This window comes from Caloenas nicobarica, chromosome 1 (assembly GCF_036013445.1).
Source record: "Caloenas nicobarica isolate bCalNic1 chromosome 1, bCalNic1.hap1, whole genome shotgun sequence".
Lineage (NCBI taxonomy): Eukaryota > Metazoa > Chordata > Aves > Columbiformes > Columbidae > Caloenas > Caloenas nicobarica.
Genome location: NC_088245.1, coordinates 96,788,725 through 96,808,555, shown reverse-complemented (window position 1 = coordinate 96,808,555; position 19,831 = coordinate 96,788,725). Strand labels below are relative to the sequence as shown.

The following is a 19,831-nucleotide window of genomic DNA, read 5'->3' as shown; positions in this document are numbered from 1 at the left end:
AAAATGGGTACTATGAGCTGATGCCTTCTGCGTTGCATAGGTATCGGATGAACTTGTCTAAGTTACTCTTCTTGCACAATGGAGATATGCGATTACTTGTACAAGTGTTATCTTTGGGAAGCAGAAGTAGCTGAGAGGCCTTCACTCTGCTGTTCTTATGAGTTTCCTGCCATCCCAGGAGGAGATGCTCACTGACAGAGAAGGACTAACGCACCTCCTCGTTGGTGTCCTCTCCATATATCCAGGGTCCAGCTGGTAAAGCTAAATCGTATTTTCTATTAGTATTTCCGAAGGTCTTCATAGGTTCAAAACTTACTTCATCTCGTTGACTAGTGGAATGCCATGCTCATGAGAAGCTTTTGTTGTAAATAGGTGAAGAGGATAAAGGTCTTGGTTCAACGTGTTCTTTGGTAGTTTGGAGTCTTGGAAAAGAGGATGTGACAGCAAGGTGTGAAAATGTCAACTCTTTGGTTATGGTTTTACTTACAAAGAATGCAGTCTATGTACCAAGGTAAATGTGAAAGCAAAATATTCAAGACTCTTCGTTCCACTTTTGTACAAAGAAAACTGGAAGCAACAAGGTTTGGGAAGTGTCAAGTAGACCTCCTCTGTCAAGTAGACAACCGAACTGAAATGTGCAAACATCACCACCAGTCTCTTTTAACAAAAGAGGACTACATGCCTCAATATAAATGTAAGGATTGTTATGAGAAAACTAATAGTATTTAATGAAATTTAGCTTAGTAATAATTGGTGTATATAATTCTTGGCTAGTTTTAGTTATTTAAAGTAAAATGTGAGCTTGCTTTCTTTTTGATTGTTTCATCTGGCTTAAATTTTCAGGATATTGTAGAGAGTTGAGAGGGAGAAGAAGAAATACACTGTCCTGCAGAATTGTATTTTTTTAGTTTCTACTATTATCAATTTTTGATAGATGAGATTTTCTCAGGAAGGTGGATAATTTATAACAGGAATAAAATCTCATTCAATTTTTAAAAGCTTGGAATATTGATTCAAGATTAAAAACATTGTGAAAGATGAAAATATCACAGAATCACAGAATCACAGAAAGTTAGGGATTGGAAGGGACCTCAAAAGATCATCTAGTCCAATCCCCCTGCCAGAGCAGGAACACCTAGGTGAGGTTACACAGGAAGGCATCCAGGTGGGTTTTGAATGTCTCCAGAGAAGACGACTCCACAACCTCCCTCGGCAGCCTGTTCCAGTGTTCCGTCACCCTCACTGAGAAGAAGTTTCTTCTCAAATTTAAGTGGAACCTCTTGTGTTCCAGCTTGAATCCATTACCCCTTGTCTTACTGTTGGTCGTCACCGAGAAGAGCCTGGCTCCATCCTCGTGACACTCACCCTTTATATATTTATAAACATTAATGAGGTCACCCCTCAGTCTCCTCTTCTCCCAGCTAAAGAGACCCAGCTCCCTCAGCCTTTCCTCATAAGGGAGATGCTCCACTCCCTTCATCATCTTTGTTGCCCTGCGCTGGACTCTCTCCAGCAGTTCCCTGTCCTTCTTGAACTGAGGGGCCCAGAACTGGACACAATATCCCAGATGAGGTCTCACCAGGGCAGAGGGGAAGGAGAACCTTTCTCGACCTACTAACCACCCCCCTTCTAATACACCCCAGGATGCCATTGGCCTTCTTGGCCACAAGGGCACAATACTGGCTCATGGTCATCCTGCTGTCCACCAGGACCCCCAGGGCCTTTCCCCTGCACTGCTCTCTAATAGGTCATTCCCCAACCTATATTGGAACCTGGGGTTGTTCCTGCCCAGATGTAAGACACTACATTTTCCCTTGTTATATTTCATTAAATTTTTCCCCACCCAACTCTCTAGCCTGTCCAGATCTCGCTGGATGGCAGCACAGCCTTCTGGCGTGTCAGCCACTCCTCCCAGCTTGGTGTCATCAGCAAACTTGCTGATAGTACACTCAATTCCCTCATCCATGTCGTTGATGAATATATTGAATAATATTGGCCCCAGTACCAACCCTTGAGGGATTCCACTAGATACAGGCCTCCAACCAGACTCCACCCCATTGACCACGACTCTCTGGCTTCTTTCCTTCAGCCAGTTTGCGGTCCACCTCACTACCCCATTGTCCAGTCCACACTTCCTCAGTTTAGCCATGAGGATGCTGTGGGAGACGGTGTCAAATGCTTTACTGAAGTCAAGGTAGACCATATCCACCGCTCTGCCTTCATCAATCCACCTTGTTATGTCTTCATAAAAGGCTATGAGGTTGGTCAAACACGACTTCCCCTTGGTGAAGCCATGTTGACTGCCTCTAATGACCCTCTTATCCTTGATATGTCTTAAGATGGCACCAAGGATAAGGTGTTCCATCACTTTCCCAGGGATGGAGGTGAGGCTGACCGGTCTATAGTTGCCCGGGTCCTCCTTCTTGCCCTTTTTGAAGACCAGAGTGACATTTGCTTTCCTCCAGTCCTCAGGCACCTCTCCCGTTTCCCAAGACTTGGCAAAGATGATGGAGAGTGGTCCAGCAATGACTTCAGCCAGCTCCCTCAGCACCCGTGGGTGCATCCCATCTGGACCCATGCATTTATGGATGTCCAGATTGCTTAACTGGTCCCTAACCCAGTCCTCATCAACTGAGGCAAACTCTTCCGTTGCTCTGCCTTCTTCTGGGGCCCCACGGGTACGGGGCTCCTCAGGACAGCCTCCGGCAGAGTAGACAGAGACAAAGAAGGCATTCAGTAGTTCTGCCTTCTCTGTATCTTCTGTCACCAGGGCACCCAAATATATACCTTTCTGGTTTTATTCTTTTTATATTTGTAACATATCTTATGTACTTCCACAGTTCATGGTGTAAACAAACATTTTCTTCACAAGGTTTGATTTCAATTAGAATAGTTATATAAACAAATGTGCCAACATCTGTAGGTGCTAGAATTGTTCTTTATGCATCGGCTTACATCCTACAGATATATATAATACACATAACACCCTATATAGACTCAAGATTAAAGGCTATTTCCTTTCTGTATCAAGTCTTTGAAGACACTCTCTTTTTTCCGGGTACAACCATTATTTCTTACAGTTGCATTTTTCTGTTTTAATACTGGGAGACAGAGAATCTTATGATGAGTGCGTAAGAAGGATTTGGCTTTGCTCTGTTAAGCTACATTACTCATTTTGTCTAAATCCTGTCAATCAAACAGCAATGTGGGGTGGTTCAGTATCAAACTTTCCAACAAAATTAGCAAGTTTTCTAGAAACTAATCTAACAGAGATTTATCCTGGTAAGACTTTTGAAATAAAGAGTATAAGAAATAAAAGATATTCTCCTTATAAAACATTATTATTCTCCCGCTAATATTGATAAGGGTGCTGTTTACATAATCCGAAGAGGGAATAATTAAGAAAACAAGAGGATTCATGAGCTTTAACGTGTGGGTTTTTGTTTTGTTTTGTTTTTCTCTTTTTCTCTCTGGTGAGGGACAGTAGTTCTTACAACCATGAAAAAATATGCATCCCAATAAATTAAATCAATATGGCAGGATTTTTGTGCAATATGTATCACAGCCAACTATACCAGAGTTGGCAAAGCATCCTAGCTTGGAGTGCTTCTGATGCTATTGTAAATGCTTCGACTTGAATCAGAAAGAGTTGTAGAACTTATGAGGACAGGCTGAGGGAGCTGTGGTTGTTCAGCCTGGAGAAGAGAAGGCTTCAGGGAGACCTTACTGCGGCCTTTCAGTACTTAAAAGAGGCCTAAAAGAAAGCTGAGGGCAGACCTTTTAGCAGGACGTGTTAAAATAGGACAAGGGGCAATGGTTTTAAACTAAAAGAAGGGGGATTCAGGCGAGACATGAGGAAGAAATGTTTTACACTGAGGGTGGTGAAACACTGGCCCAGGCTGCCCAGAGAGGTGGGAGATGCCCCATCCCTGGAGACATTCCAGGCCAGGCTGGACGGGGCTCTGAGCAACCCGATCTAGTTGAAGATGTCTCTGCTCATTGCAGGGGGTTGGATTAGGTGACCTTTGAAGGTCCTTTATAACTGAAACTATTCCATGATTCTATAATCAATTCAGGTTTTCAAAACCACTGAAAACTACAGTGAAAAGTTTCCTTCTAACCTCTTTATATTTTGCATTTCTGTCTTTAGTTTTTTAGTGCTCAGGTTACCTATAACAGTAGAGGAAACTGAGGTTTGAGATATTTGTAGAGCACACCTAACACATAATTGCATAAACAAATGTTACAATGTTAAAGGTGATTTTTGGGAAAACAGAGAGCAGATTCCTTTGTAACTGAGCCTGTGCATATTCCTTATATATTTAAAATGTAAATGCTCAAGCACAGATAAATGTCCATTGGCTTTAAGTGCTTTGCATCTTACTGGTGATTGTTTCTTAATTCTTCAATTTTTTGGAGCAGGGGAGTTCTTGGGATGGAAATTAGAACAACCTCTTTGCATTATGCCTATTTTTAGACCAAAATAATTAGATACCAGTGACTTTTGGAGACACTGTGCCATACAGTTGTCACACAGGATAATCCATAATGTTTGCCAAAAAAAATAGTGTACATTATGGATCAACTAAATATTTCTCTCTGAAACACTAGAAATTTAACTGAATGTTTTGCATTCATCTTTCATCCCTGTATTCAAAATTGAAACTTATGGCGAATCATTCCTTGTTAGAAATACCTTTTATTTACAAAGGGTATTTTCATGCTAAATCTAACTTCAAGCATGTGTCAGAAGTCTGTAGGACTTCGGTTCCCTTTATGACTTATAACTGTTATTCTTTGGTAGAGATTAATTCCTTTAAGTAGGGGAATATTCAATTTAAGTGTACCAAAATGTGTATTGGTAAGACACATTTCAATGTTTGTCCCCTGCCAGAAAAAACAACATTTATGGAAGCAGAGACTCCTGACCTAGCCCTACTGCCTGTTAATGTTCTTAGGAGGAGGAGATCACTAGTGACAATTTTAACACAGATGATTAATTATTACAAAGTCATTTCAAAAGAATTCACAGTATTTCTAAAAACAATGCTATGTCAAGGAGAGAACAATAAAACCAATGCAGTTAAGTGCATATTTGGGCTCCTAAAATACTTTGCTGGGTTTAAAAAAACTAAGAAACGAAGATTCAGGCACATTACATCATTGCACCTTCTCTTGGTACGTTGCAATGTATCTTTGTGTTTAAAAGAAGACACAGTGAGTTGAAACCTTTGTTCAGCGACTTTCTTCTAGGCAGTTTCTGTGTCTTCAGTGAACAGATTTACAGGACATGGAGAGCTCCTGACGCTGAGCTCCGTCACTAAACAGAGAAGCAAATTTTCTGATGGGAGTATTATGCATATAGGACTGCAAATACCTAACAGAGTATTACCTCATGGACTTTCTGCCTGGGATCTCTGTTTTGCTTCCCTCTTCTCCTGTCCTTCACAGCACTGTAATTAGGGAGGGGGCTTCTGGAGGGCTGTAGAAGCTCTGCTTTCTACATGGTTCTCACCTGTGGGGTGTGAAAATGGCATTACTTGCTCTGCACTTGGGAGCTGGTTGGCACCAGCTTTAGGACTGATCTCAACAGCAAGAAAATAGGATTATCATTTTAATCTCCTCTGCCTAACTACCTTCTCTGTGCTGTACAAGGAGTTGTCTAATTTAAAAAGCTTTTGCTAGTCTGCACAGTTCAGGATTGTGTCCTGCAACAATTGAGTTACTGTAGTGCATCAGGATACTTGCAAATAAATCTGAGGAACTAAATAGTTGGTTTGGGTTCTCTGATCAAAATTATATAGCAGGAAAAGATGGTTTATTTAGATTGAGCAAGACGGCTTATCCTGTGATTTTAGTATTTGTGTTTAAATTTTGTTTTATGTTGAAATATGGCATTGTTTTGCAATAAATACAACTGCAGTTTGAATTGTGTATCAATTGAATTGGCAGTGATGGTTTGAGAGAAACAAAGTTTGTGAGAGAAATTAAACCTTTTGTGACTTTCATGGAAAAAAACAGATAAGATGTTGGGCATGCTGAACCTTCTTCAGGCCTTAAAATTGAAACAGACATTTTCGGGCAATGTACAATTCAAGAATAATTGTTTCAATATTAACTTATCCAGCTTAATCAATTAACAGGATTCAGGAGGGAAGAGGAAAGGGTTGTAGTTCTTAATAAAGTCTATATATTGCTCCATACTGAAAGAACACACGGTCAGTTGAGGTGAGCATCACTCAGTCATCAAAGAGCAAACATTTTTCAGGAAGCAGCTATTTCATCTCTGAAATCATACCCCTTGAGGCGGACCTGTGAAATATATTCAAATGACAAATCGAAGGATTAAAAGTCTTTTGTTCACTGTATTCACCACTGAAAATCCTGGATTCTGAAAAAGCATTAATTTTAAGGCATATCCCAGTCATTTCCACAAATCCTTTCCTGCTTGATCTCTTGCTGTTCCATGGTTACTTATTCTTTCTGTCTCCTTTTGGTCCCATAAACCTCTGTACACATTAAAAACAGGTTAATAACATTATCACCTCTCCCCTTGCTAATGACATTCTCTCCACAGGTACTGATTGCACCTTTCTTTCAAACCAAGTGGTTACACAATTAAGTTGAACACAAACCAGTTTTTCCCAATTAAGGTGAAAGTTGTTTAGATTTGAAGGGTGTTACTGACTAAGATCTGGTTCTACTAGAAAACCTGCCTGCTGTATTTTTGGGCTCTATACCAATTGCCTAATGAAGTCTATTATGTCTCCCTACAAGCCTCATTTGATGTTTCAGGGGGTTTCTTTTATTTTATTTGCTAATACGATTAAATGAAACTCATAAAACTTGCAAACATTTTCCCATGAGCTAAATCTACATTCTCTGGTAAATAGAAAGTAAAATATCTCAGCACTTCTTATGAATTCAGAAGCCTGCCACATTGATCTTTCTCAGTTTTTCCCTAACAGATCAGACACTTTCATTATAACTAGCATTTGGGATTTTTTCAGTTATGGACAAATGGTCTACAGGCATCTTGATGATGGAGGTCTGGGCATCTCTGACAGCTGCGTCCATCAGGAAGAGGAGATATAGCTCTGTCCGTTAGGTTTCAAGAAATGGAGGGGAAATTGATTTCTAGTCACTTGCAGATCCCTGTTGAACCAGAAGGATCTAATGGGAGGCACTTATAACCTAATGAGATCCTCAGTTTTGTTAGCAGTACCTGTGTCAGGCTTGACATAACATTGCAGATACCTTCTCTGTGGCTTGTGAGACTAGCACAGTGGGGGAAAGTGAGCAGAGATTAAGAATATGATGCAACGATACTAAGTAAAATAAAAAAAGAGAGAAAAAACCAAAACACTCACAAGTTTTTCTTTGAACTTACTGGGGGTTTAATTTGTTTACTAGAACGAATTTAATTTATGTTGTGCTGATGGTTGGATATCTCCTGAATATCTCTTTTCTTCTTAAACCACAGATTCCTGTGCTTCTCAACCTGAGTAAAGATCCTGATGTTAACTTGCCTATGAAACCATTAATCTTCTCATTGGCCATGGGTGCATGCCTTGGAGGTAAGAGTTTATATGAGAAAGGTGACACAAGGTAATAGATATGCAATTATAGCATGTATAAACTGGCACAATAGGTTCAATGATTTTATTATGCAAAAGCATAGGGAGGGCCTGATCCAGCCTCTTTTGACTTCAAAGGGCTCCGGAATAAGGATCCGAGCCACTGCCTGCTGCTACAATAGGATTTTTGCATTCCGTGTTTGAAGGCCACATCTGCATAAAGTACAGACGCACAAAGCAGATGGTGCTTATAGGGTTCTGATGTTTTGTGAGAGAAAATGCAAAGACACATTTAGCTTTCAGAACAGGGACCCATCGCTGCTCTTTGCAGAGATGCAGCAAATGTATAATAGCTGAGATCTGAAGGTTTGATTCAAAGTCTGCTGAAGTCACTTGGAGGTTTTCTGGCTGACTTACAGAAATGGTTTGAGTATCCATTTGCTCACCTGTTTAGCACCTCTTACTCTATGGAAAGTCTTTTTGAAGCCTTTGGGAAATGTACCTCTGATAATGAAAGCTAATAGCCATTCTCCTAGTACCTATCTTGGTGTTAACTGAGGTTTCTTGCATTGTCAGTGCATTAACAGAAAACAAGCAGGTGGTTTCATTACTTTTTTTTTTTTTTTTAACTGAAAGTGTACCATGTAAATATTGTAGACCCAGGTTTTCCTCCCTATTTGTTATAACAATAATGGAGAATAGTCATCCATTAGTTTTTAAATTAACGTTTAGACTTGATTACTTTATTTATTTTTTTTTTCATTCTGCAAGTGGCTTATGAAGGTGTTGCAACATTTCCAAGCAGCAAGTGTACTAAGTGCAATTAAAATGTGTAAGTTTTTAATGAGAGAGAAAGGTTTGTGGTTTCTTTGGTTTTTGTGTGAGTTTTTTTGTGTGTGTTTTTGTGAGTGTGGGTTTGTTTTTTTTTTTTTAATGACTGAGAAATTTAATGCTAATTGCATTGTGTTGGGTTGTGACTTGACCCCCAAATATTTAGGTAGCCAGGTTAAATAAAGTTGAAATGGAAAAAACAGTATTCTGAAATGAGTCCACTCCTTCTCCCCCTCTATGCCCCTCTACATAGTTTCCTTGACTTTACAGAGATTAAAACTAAAACCAGTTTTGCCTGTAATAGAAGTTCTAGCTTGTTTATTTAGCTAACTGATTGCTAGCACCACTGATCTTAATACCTCACAAAGATCATAATGATGTAATTTAGAGGTTGAATTTTAAGAGCATGTTGCAAAGGCAGGACAATTTATATCAAACAACAGTTGTTCATTGGAGGAATATCTTTTTGTACTTATAATTACTCATCATTATATTGTGGCTTTAATCTGTTCCTCTTTAAAACCAGTGATCTGAATAATCAGAATACCTTTGTATAGATGTTTGCCACAAAAACATCATATTTCTTCACAATTTGCTAATCACCAAACATATTCTGATTTCATTAAACGTTCCGATTAAAAAAAACAACAAAAAAGACAACAACAACACCTCATAAGGAATATAAAGTTGGCCAGTTTACGCTGACATATTCTGAGTGGGAGGTACTTCACCAGCCTTGGACCCTTTACAAATCTCAGCCAATTTTCCTAAAGTATCAGTTATCATCTTAACCCAAATTACTTTAATTTAATTTGTTGAAGGAGTCCTGGGATTTTAACAGTGACTTCTGTGTGTATGCAGTATGAGACAAAAGTAAAAATATAAATAGTACCATGGGAATTATTTTAATTAAAGGCACTAAAGATCCATAAGAAGTGCCCAGGTATTCAGATAGGCTCCATACAAATATTTGGATAAAAAGTTAGATTATTATAATTTTTAGCAAAAGCTTAAACTTTCCAGACTCTGCTCTATTACGATAAAGCTGAGCATATGCTGAGTTATACTGGCAAAGGTCTCATAGGAGTGTTGGCCTGAAAATTGATATGCTTCTGACTTTCCATGTCAAAACTAAAAGCTAATAGACAGCAGCTTGTTTTTAAGGAAAGTGTAGAAAAACTTTTGCTTTGAAGGGTTTCATAGCCCCCAAAAGTGGGGGGAAAAGGGATTTTTTTTTTTTTTAAAGAAAGTGTTGATGACCTTTAAAAATTATTTCCAAAAGAAAAGTCAGCACTGAAGTGGTGTGAAAGAATCCTCAAGGTAGGCTAATCCCACTGTGGTAGGGGTAGATGACAATTATATCATTACTGCCTGCTGCTTAAGGCAAAAGGTTGGACCTTATGACTGCTTATGCAACAAAAGGAACTTGGCAAACAAAACATTTTGCAGAAGAGTCTGAAAAAAATAATACATTATAACTACACATTTCAGGGTTAGTTGTTTACTAAATAATGCAGAGCTTAAATTCTTGTCATTTGGTAGCATTTCTGTGGTTCAGAGTAAACACTGATGTATGCTTATGTGTCCATGAAGAGAGCGTCACCATTTACGCCTGTCTTGGAAAATGCCATGAAACATTTTGTCCTGAAAATTCTCCAGTGGATGCAATTACTTTTTTCTATTGTCACAAAGTGCACAGGCAGCCATGGCTTTGGAAGATGATAAGATGAGAAAGGACAGTAATTTTCCTTCACCGCTTTAGCTGTTGTCCTGGAAATGAAAGGATTGATCAGTCTCAAGCAAGATGAAGAGACCTTTGCCAGTATAACTGCCACATTGTTGTCATCTTCAGTGGTGTCTCCCAAAAGAGAGAGCTGCTGCTATCAAATTTCTGTCTTTCGTGGCATTTGGCTCAGACATAAGGTGTAAATGAACACTGTGTAGAAGCTCTTTGCTCTGTAAAATGTGTCTCTGAAAGTGAGAAAGGATGAAAAATCCTGTCTCTTAGTCAAGGAAGCTGGGGTCAGTCAGTGATGGCCATGGACAATTCCTCATGAGATGGTCACAATTTTGAAATCTTTGGGTCTTCCTTTGAATTTGCCAGTTCTATTCGGGCAGTAGTTTTCTTGCTCAGGTCAGGTCAATCTTATGCAGTTAAGAAATAAATGTGATAATTTTTTCAGGGCATCTGGTTCTGGAAACTCAGGTTTATATTTGTCCCAGCTATCTTTAAGAACTCAAATTGAGTGGTAAGTTAGGAGTCTGGCTGCTCCAGGCTCTCTGATGCTGGATAGGCCAGCATGTCCAGGAAATAGATGGTTTTTTTATCCACTGAAAATGCCAGATGGTCTCTGCAGAGAACATCAGAGCCCCTCATGTGCAGAACTTCAGCAACTGTGAGGAATGCCCAAAGACAGGTCAAACGAATTTGGACTTCTGAATGACAGATGACCCAATTAGTTCACACCTGTCTGGACATTAATGGTCAGGTTAAGTACTAGCTGGAAAAATCGTATTCCTCATAGTTTTTTTTTATGTACTATCTGCCAGGATTTCAATTATGTTTTGGCCATAAAGGGAAGGAAAACAGGAAGTTTAAAAGAAACTAAAGGAAATTAACAAGGAATTCACTTGTTTTCTGTGGTGAATCTGTGATGAATCTGCATCTGTATTTCTTTGGTGGGTGAGGACATTGAATGAAGCTTTATTTGTTAAGGCTTCCTATTCTAGTACATGACAAAATTATGGCACCTCTTGAAACTGAGTTGTATATAGATCTTCCAAAAGTGTCTAGGGAATGCTACCCTAAAATTTTGGAGGATAAATGAAGATTGCTAGCTCCAGTAATTTCAGAACAAGAGGATATTTAGTTGCATGGCTTCTATTGGTTCATAAGTTTTAAAGTAACAGGAAATAAGGATTCAACTCAATTTGTGTAAGTACACAGTCAGAAATCCTTCTGTTAAGACCGTTCAACTGTGTAGAACTAGATTCTTCACTGAGCTGAAGAGGTTATTGCTAAGGTATTATTTGAAGGGTCTTTTTATGTTTGACATTTAAAGAGTTGGCATTTATTTGTCTTTTTATATATTTCTTTTTTTTCTATGATTTATAGAAAGTATGTTTTTTGGAAAAAAAACCAAACCAAAACAACAGCTTGAGTTAAAAAATGACTGAGTTCATATTTGAAAGTCATTACCTTTTGAGTTCTCACTTGCTAGTGTAGAAAAGTGCAAAAAATATCTCTGCTGCAGTGACTATCACTGAAGTCCAAAGGGGATATATTCTGCAGTGTATAGTTTTTCACTATTTTTCTTCTCTGTATATTTTCCTGGAGGATGACACCAGAAAGTCATAATTGTCACACTTTTGCAGAAAGAGGCAATCTCTAGGATGCATACAGCTGTGTCATTTTGGCCACACAATCTCAGTTGTAGGCTCTGCTTCAAGAAAGGAGGTAGGAGGAGGGGATGGCTGGCTCTTTTCTTCTAACCTTACAGGGTCAAAATCCAGGTGCGAATAAAATCCATTATCCACAGGACACTGTGCTAATTACAGCTATTAAAGGAGTGCAACCCACAGTGTAGCTGAACAGTTGGATTTCTCTCAGTGGTCCAGCACTATAGCTATTCTGTCTCTTGGCACCCCTCCTTCAGTCCCCCATGCACACGGGGCCTTGCACAGTGGAGTATCACTGATTTATTATTCCTGCTGATCCTTCTCAATACAATCCTAAACTAGTTCTAAAGCTCCAGACACAATGAAGGTATAAACCTAGAAATATTATTTATATTCCTAAACTAACCCTCCTTCTTTGCAATATGAGGGAAAAGTGGTAGCCTTCAATAAAACATAAAATGTATTAAAATATAGAATAAGTAATACTATGAGAAAAGCACAACTGTATATCCTTCAAAGTTCTTTTACAGTTACAATAGATTAAATTTGTATAACAATTTTCAATTTGAAAGATTCAAAAAGTCTATCAAGAACGGAATGTACGGAGTAAAAATATAGCAGTTATTTAAGAGGACCACTATTCAGATTTGGTTTTGAACTTAATTGTTGTATACAATGTGTAATTGAATCTGTAGGAAAAAGTTTTAGTGAAGAGAATGTCTTTACGTGAGCTTGAATTTAAGCAGGTCACTGATATTGAAAGTTCCTATTGTTTCTAAAGGCCATTGTAGTCTTTCAATGATGAGAAATCCTGGGGCTCAGTTTTATGTCTTGTCGGCTAGATAGCCCTGATTTAGATAAATATTTTATCTATGGATATACAACTCATAATCCAAATCAAAGAGTGGTATTTTGGGCAACGGGATTGACTTAAGGTCTTTCAAAAAGAAAAGGATGTTACTGCTCCTGACTTTAAATGGTAGGCGAAACAAACAAGGAAATTTAGGAAATGTCTCTCAGTTTTTCTCTAAAGAGCTCAGTGCAGTCTTTAGCAGTGCCTCTAAATTCTACAGATTGAGAAGCAAAATACAGCAGATATTTTGTATGTCTTACACTAAATATCTGATTGACTTTCTGAATATTCTTTGCATTGTGTCTATGATGTTTGCAACGATGGAATAAGTAACACAGACTTAAACAGTGGTTGCTATCCATTCAATGACAGTTCTAGTTGCTTGTTCTCAAAGAAGAACTCATTCAGGTGTTAACTGAAAATTTTGGGGTTTTGTTGTAACATGAAGAACAACATCATCAGATAGAAGCACAAGGAGTCTTTTATCTCTATTGATATTTGAGTGTCGAAACTGTCCTCTTGCAGTTTTCTGGAACAGCCAGAATGTGTAACATTATATTAAAATCCACCTGCTGTTTTCCTTAGCTCTTTCATGACATTCAAACTCTGGGCCATATTCATACTTTTTCACCATGAAATCCTTAAAGCCCAGCAGTTCTGTAAAGTCCTTGGTGTGAGAACCAGCCTCATTACCAGAGCCGTCGCAGCTAAAGTTGATTCTCTAATCTTTAAGATTCCCAAAGATAATCCTCTGTGGCATGGAAGATAAACAGAAGAAAGTTGTGAATGTAGGATGTAAAAACAGCTAAAACTGAGTGTGTACTATTGATAGACGTACCTTTGTCTGTGTTAAGGCAATATCAGAGACTTGCTTGCCTGCCTCTAAGACACTGGGTTAATATGGAAAAAAACCCAAAGCATATTGAACCTCATCAATTTTTCTGAGCAAGGACATTTTTCTAAGGCTGGAAAGAGTTACCTTGGCAGACATGCATATATAAATGTATGTATGTTATTAAGGATGAAAGATGAACTTTATGGGGTAAAGGATGCTGTTTCATCTGTACTGATGAGGATTTATAGTTTGGATGGTAAATCTTAGATTTTGAAATGGAAAGGAAGAGAGCTTTCTGTAATAGGTAGAATTCTATTCTATTTTACATTGATTTAGAAAAATAATTTATACCAAACATCAAAATCATTTGATTATAACTCTTGTCTTACTCATGAATTTGAAATGCTTGTATCAATGGTTTTCAGTCTGTGTTAAATAACTGCATACTATGAAGTTCTGCAAATTAGAGATAGCATAATGATCAGAGATGACATCGGAGACTCCTACAAAGCATATGTGCAGTTTTGTTTAATTATGTTTACCTGCTTTGTGCATTTGTCTATCATAAATTACAGAAGGTTCTTTCTAGAAGCCTTGCTCACTTCTATTTTCAGAATAATATAGGACATTCAAACTCATTACATTGTATTGGTGAGTCACTGCAATACAAGAATACAGACTCTGCATTGTTGCCAGCGGAAGAGGCATATTCAGTTAGAAGGTAGCACTCGGACTATCAGACAGAACAAGACAGGGAAGCTATAGTAAGCTTCAAAATGCTTAAGTGCAGAAGATAGTACCGGACTATCTACTTTCCTTCCTCTGGAGACACTTTCCAGACAATATCCCCTTTTCTGTATCTTGAGTGATGCCGCAGAGAAGAGAAAAAAAATCTCAGCCTGCAATATCCATATTGATTTATATTGATGAATCAGACACTCTGTGTGATGCTAAAGAAAGTTATAATCATGCCCTAGATATTTTATCTATAAATATTAATAAATAGCACAGTTGTGGTTAACACACTTAAACCAAAAATGGACAGTAGCAGGAGTTGTTAAACTGTTTAAACAAGGCATCTGAACCATAGCAAAAAATAACAGGAAGGCTCCAATCAAAAATCAATTTGATTTAAGTCAGAATCTAAATTTAAAGCAGCTTAACATTCTAAAATAACTTAATGGAGGGACATATATATATATATTTTTAATTAACATCATCTTGTTCTGCTCAGCTTCAAAGTAAGTTATGATAAAGATGAATAATGTACTTTTATGCCAGGTGTCTATACTATTTTGCAGTATTTGATCCTTAATAGTGCCATGCGTGGAGAAGCTGTGAAACTGAGCTGACACAGTTTTAGCCACTGAATCTAAAATCAGAAATAAGAAAATGTGCAAACTGGGGCTTGTGTGCAGCATTAAAGGCTCTAAATGGAACCTACTTGAATATATGTTTCAGGCCATGAGGGAATGGCATGTCAGAGTACACTACTGACACTATCCCTTGTTACACCAGTTTATTTTACCCTTGTACTGTGCAAGTTGCCTTTGAGGAGAGAGGTGTCTTTAGTCATTCTCCTCAGATTTTGTCTCTTACAGATGTCTGGATTTGAAAGAAGCTTATGGATTTTTTTTATGCCATTAAAGCAAGTACAGGAACTTCAGCAACCTGCCTTATTTATTTCACACTTGTGGTAGAAACGTGACAAATTTAAATCTCACCTTTTCTTCTTATAGCAAAAGAAAGTAATGAGCGTTGAATAGTGCAATACTTACAGTAACTGTCTTGCTGGTGGTGTAGTAGTGGTAATAAAAAATGGCAAAGTTTACCTGATTAGAAGTGTTGGATTGAATACACTTCAATGAATTTTTTTAATAAGTTGACTCGACTCAGAACTTTGATTCACATTTTTTTTCTTTTTCCAATAAACTTTGTATGTATGTATTTGTGCAGAAACATCCCATTCAAAATGTTTCCAAATTGATACAATTTAAAAAGTTGATATCACATGACTGCAATCTATAACAATGCTGAATGAATTCATGCATGCCTTCTTCCCCTTACTGTCTATGACTCGTGGTTCCTTGTTATTTTAGGAACTGTTAATGGTTTAATTGACCTTGATTCTGTAGCTCTTTATTGACTGGAAAGTTTGATTATCCAGGGCTCGTTAATTTTACACATAAAAATTATTAAAAGGCACTCAAGACTTGTACATTTAACAGATGAATATAAATGGCTTTGTTTAATGAGGAAAATCTGGATTAGTTTTATGTGAAACAGAAAATTTCTGAAAACTGTGAAGGCTGTCTCCTGTAAGGCTAACCAAAACCATCCCTGTCCAGTGTTCACTTCTGTAGCCAAACGTTACATTTGCTCAGTTTGTGCTTTAAATAGAGAAGTGGAATATGCTATAGAAAGAAGGTGCACAATCAGTCTACCTTTATTTAATGATTTAAAGCATGTGGGAGACTGCACAGAGTTTTCTTTCGAAAAGGGACAGAAAGCTGGCTTCCTTCAGTAAGTTTTGCTTTGATACTGTAATGGGATGGTTTGATTACAGCAAAAAGCAGGGCTGAGGATCCTCACCCTATGTCTCCAGAGCAAACTCCTGGTTTCAGAGTGAGAACCCTTGCCTGGGATGAAGCACTGCAAACATCTGTGCCTGCGTAAATCTGGTCCTTGCACAGATGTTTGTCCACAGCCAGGGAAAAACTGTTTTCAGGCCTTGTGTTGACATGGAAACAGGGTAGTCTTTTGGTTCTGCATTAGATAGCCAGAGATACAGGGAAGACTCAGAAAGTCTCTCAGTTAAACACAAATGTAGCATTATCCACTGCCAGACCACATGGAGGAGAAGTGGTCTGAAATGCTCACAACAAAGCAACACTTTTCTATAAACAATCCCCTTTTAAGCTTGTTTGCTGTTGCACAAGGCACTATCACCTTTATGTTTGAGAAAGTTACTGTTTATGAAGGCTGCTCATGCTAGGACAAATAGCTTTATTAGTGATAATCCTTTCTCTTTGATTTCTCAGTGCTTTGAATAGTAAACACTAATCCTGCCAGGCACTTTGAGGTGATTCTCCAGGCAAACATATTAATGCAGCAAACCCAAGAGTTAGGCTTGCTTTTCAGCAAACAAAATTGGGCAATACCAAAGGGAGTCCTGAGAACTAACAGTATTTAGATATGATAGATGGGCTGCTGACAAGCAAAAATCAAGAGCTGAAAATGAGGCTTAAAGTGAGAGGAAACGTGTTATTGATACAAACTCTCTCCCTTTTCTTGCTATGATTCTACCCCACTTTCCCAGCCCCTGCCTTTAGTAAGCTTAATGAGTTCTCCCGGTATTGATTTTCAGTGCATTTCAGATTATAGTCACCTGGGCAAACTCTGTTTACTGAGGGAGAGGCTGTCTGAGCCCAAGGAGGTGCATTACGTGTGGTGTGTGGGTTCTGGATTTGAACTTGGCAGTCTCTGAAGGAGCGATGCAGCAGAGAGTGATAACTGAACACGGCTTTGAGAATAAGTAGCTACAAATGGAAGCACAAGGCTGGAAGAATCGAGGCTGGTGGACACTGCAGTTATCAGATCAGGCTTACCAAACCTTGTCAACATCCTGCTTGTACCTCTAAGTTAGCTCGAGATGCAAAGGCATGGTTTAAAGTGTGGGTTTTGGTTTTGAACCTTTCTTGATAGATTTATCCTTAACAAAAACTGTTGACGACTTCATTATATGCGGAGTTGATTTCACATTCCCTAAATATATTCAAAGTAATTTGCCTTGAGAAATATCAGAAAGATATTTTTATGTCACCCTTCTGGACAGAAACAGCAGAAGACCTTCTACTGTGCTTCTGCAATGATCGTGCAAAGCTAGGGCAGGTCCGTGGAAAAATGAGTATGATCCATGAAGATTCCTCTGTTATTTTCTTCTCTGTAACCTCAGCAGCAGCAGCACTTCAGGTGGCATGTCCGTGTCTTTCTATGATCGTACTTCAAAGTGAGGTGGTTTTTTGTTTGTTTGTTTTTCTTTAAGAAAAAAGTATTTCTTGATTTCATGCTTATGATTTATTAGTATTGACAATAATGCATGTAGTCTACAAATAATAAAAGGCAGAATAGATATGTAGGATAAAATGTATGGCTTACCTCATACATCTCACATAACATTGATATTAGAAATACAATATTTAATTAATTGTAGTGAATCCAGTTGTCTTAATAACCATCTGACTTATGATAAACGATGAGTTACAGTAGGAGTCATCAAAAAAAGTTTCAATACGAGTCATCAAAACAGATTGGTTATTACAACATTGTTCTTTAATACAGTTCACCCATGTGTTATAACATTTTGAGTATACAAACAAGCTATGCTTATAAAGCTTTATTATTCCTAAGACTGAAGATGAAGTAAAGATGAAGTCAAGACTGGGTGAAGTTCTAGAAAATGCTTATCCTTCATTTGCATTAATTGGAATGAATTTAAGTTCTGTAGGTTTCCATGTACATTAATCTAGTCTTGGGTTTTCTGTGATTCAGAGGTCACAGTGTTGCTGCTTCACTCCTGAGTTAAATGTCTGCCGTGCAGACAGATGTTCCTGGGAGGAGAAACAAAAGTTTGCCTCTGCTGTTAATTTCCATGTAGTTCTTTGAAGCCTGCTGAGCCAATAACTCATTAAACTGCACACATGCTCTGAACAAATGAAAAATAAATGCTGCTCCTTTCAGATAACATTTACGGTGACAATTTCTCCTCAAGTGAAATCTACTTGGGGAAATCAATTCACTGCTGAAGCAGAAACTCTTTCTGTAATACTTCATTATGTGAAGGCATTACTATAGCCTATGTACAGTATAGGAGAGCATGTGCTGTTTGGAGATCTTGACTATATCTAGTTACAGCCATGGGGCAAGTGCAGTTTCAGTCCTGTTTCTTTAATTTGAAGCCAGAGTTATATTCCTTGTCTACAGTAATATTATTCTGATGGTGATATCTGATTGTGCTACATGTAGAGCAGAAAGCTCTTATGAAATATTTGGAGGCTGTAGACTACTGATTAGTTTTGGAATTGAAAATTCCTTAAGTGTTCCTGCCTGACTTCTCTAATAACATCAGCTGTGCTCATTTGTTCTGTTTTTGCATTAAACCACATACTTTGTGTCTTGGCTTTCACCTGCCAGAGCCTACCAGGAATGGTGATGTTCCAAGTTCAGTTTAATATCTTTAGACATGCAGGGAGTGGAGAGGCATGCTTTTCTCATCTCACATTGTCTGCAAGATATCAGGTTCTTTCTCATTCCATAGTGGGAGCAGCTCAAGAGCTGTTTGAGGCTCCTGATGAGAAACCAAAACTGGTCTCCCATTCCTAACAGGTGTTGTTTAGGCCACTCAGCTGAGTCAACAGATATCCATGTTTAGATCTCAACTCCAGGATGAAAATCTCAGTTTGCTGCCTATTTTTTGTCAATAATAACTGTCCATCCTGGAGTAAATAAAAATCATGCTTTCTCTTTGGAGCCAATTTTGAAAAATATTTTGTCACACGAGGGCTCTTTCTTGGAAAGCTTTGGTTTTCATGAAATCAAGTTTAAAATAAAAACAACTCCTGATCACATTTTTGAGTTTTAGTTGTTTCTCTAAGTTGTCGCTCTTTCCCAGTTTGAATTCAAACCATACTGATGTCAGTGGATAGTGAGATACAGGTTTTTGACTGGTCAGTCTGACGGTCCACTGACACTGGTATGGCTTTGAAAATATTTTCAATCAAGCTCTCTCTCCTACTCCTTTTCTTATTGGAAGAGGAAGATCTCTTTTCCCCCAATGTTCCTTCCACATCACATCTTATCTCTCATTTTCCTTACTTCTGAACTCTATCACTTAATTTTATTTGACTTTGAGCATGTTCTATTATTTTTAAAGATTATTTTTAGAAGTTTACTCTTTTTGTGTGCACTTTCAGGTGCAGAAGGCCATATGGGTGCCATGTGTGAATACATAGGGGAATAATCCTACCTTTATTCTAACCTGTCTTTTGGTAAACTGATCTCTGGCTGACCTCAAACATTTACTAAGTCAAAAAAAATAACTGGAGTATTACTTGTCTTCTGAACTGTTTCTCTCAAAGTCAGACCAGAAGAATATCCACTGAGCTGTAGTGTTTAACAGGGACATAACAAGAAGGGTAAGTATGTGCCAATGGGAGTCAAGGAAGACTTGTGCTTAGAATAATGGATTGTTGATATCATGGTATATGACAAAAGAGATGACTTGCCATAGTACAAACACATTTTTCTCCTAGATTGTTACTGCTTTTGTACAAAATT

At 38.1% G+C, this 19,831-nt stretch overlaps 1 protein-coding gene across 1 annotated transcript in view; it reads left to right on the top strand.

The window, feature by feature from the left end:
* The window catches only part of OCA2 (OCA2 melanosomal transmembrane protein), a 177,113-nt gene that overhangs the window by 120,030 nt on the left and 37,252 nt on the right, over positions 1-19,831 (top strand). Inside the window, exon 21 of the mRNA XM_065653528.1 lies at positions 7,484-7,577. Within this exon, the coding sequence (XP_065509600.1) occupies positions 7,484-7,577 (94 nt within the window). The remainder of the gene's footprint in view (positions 1-7,483; positions 7,578-19,831) is intronic.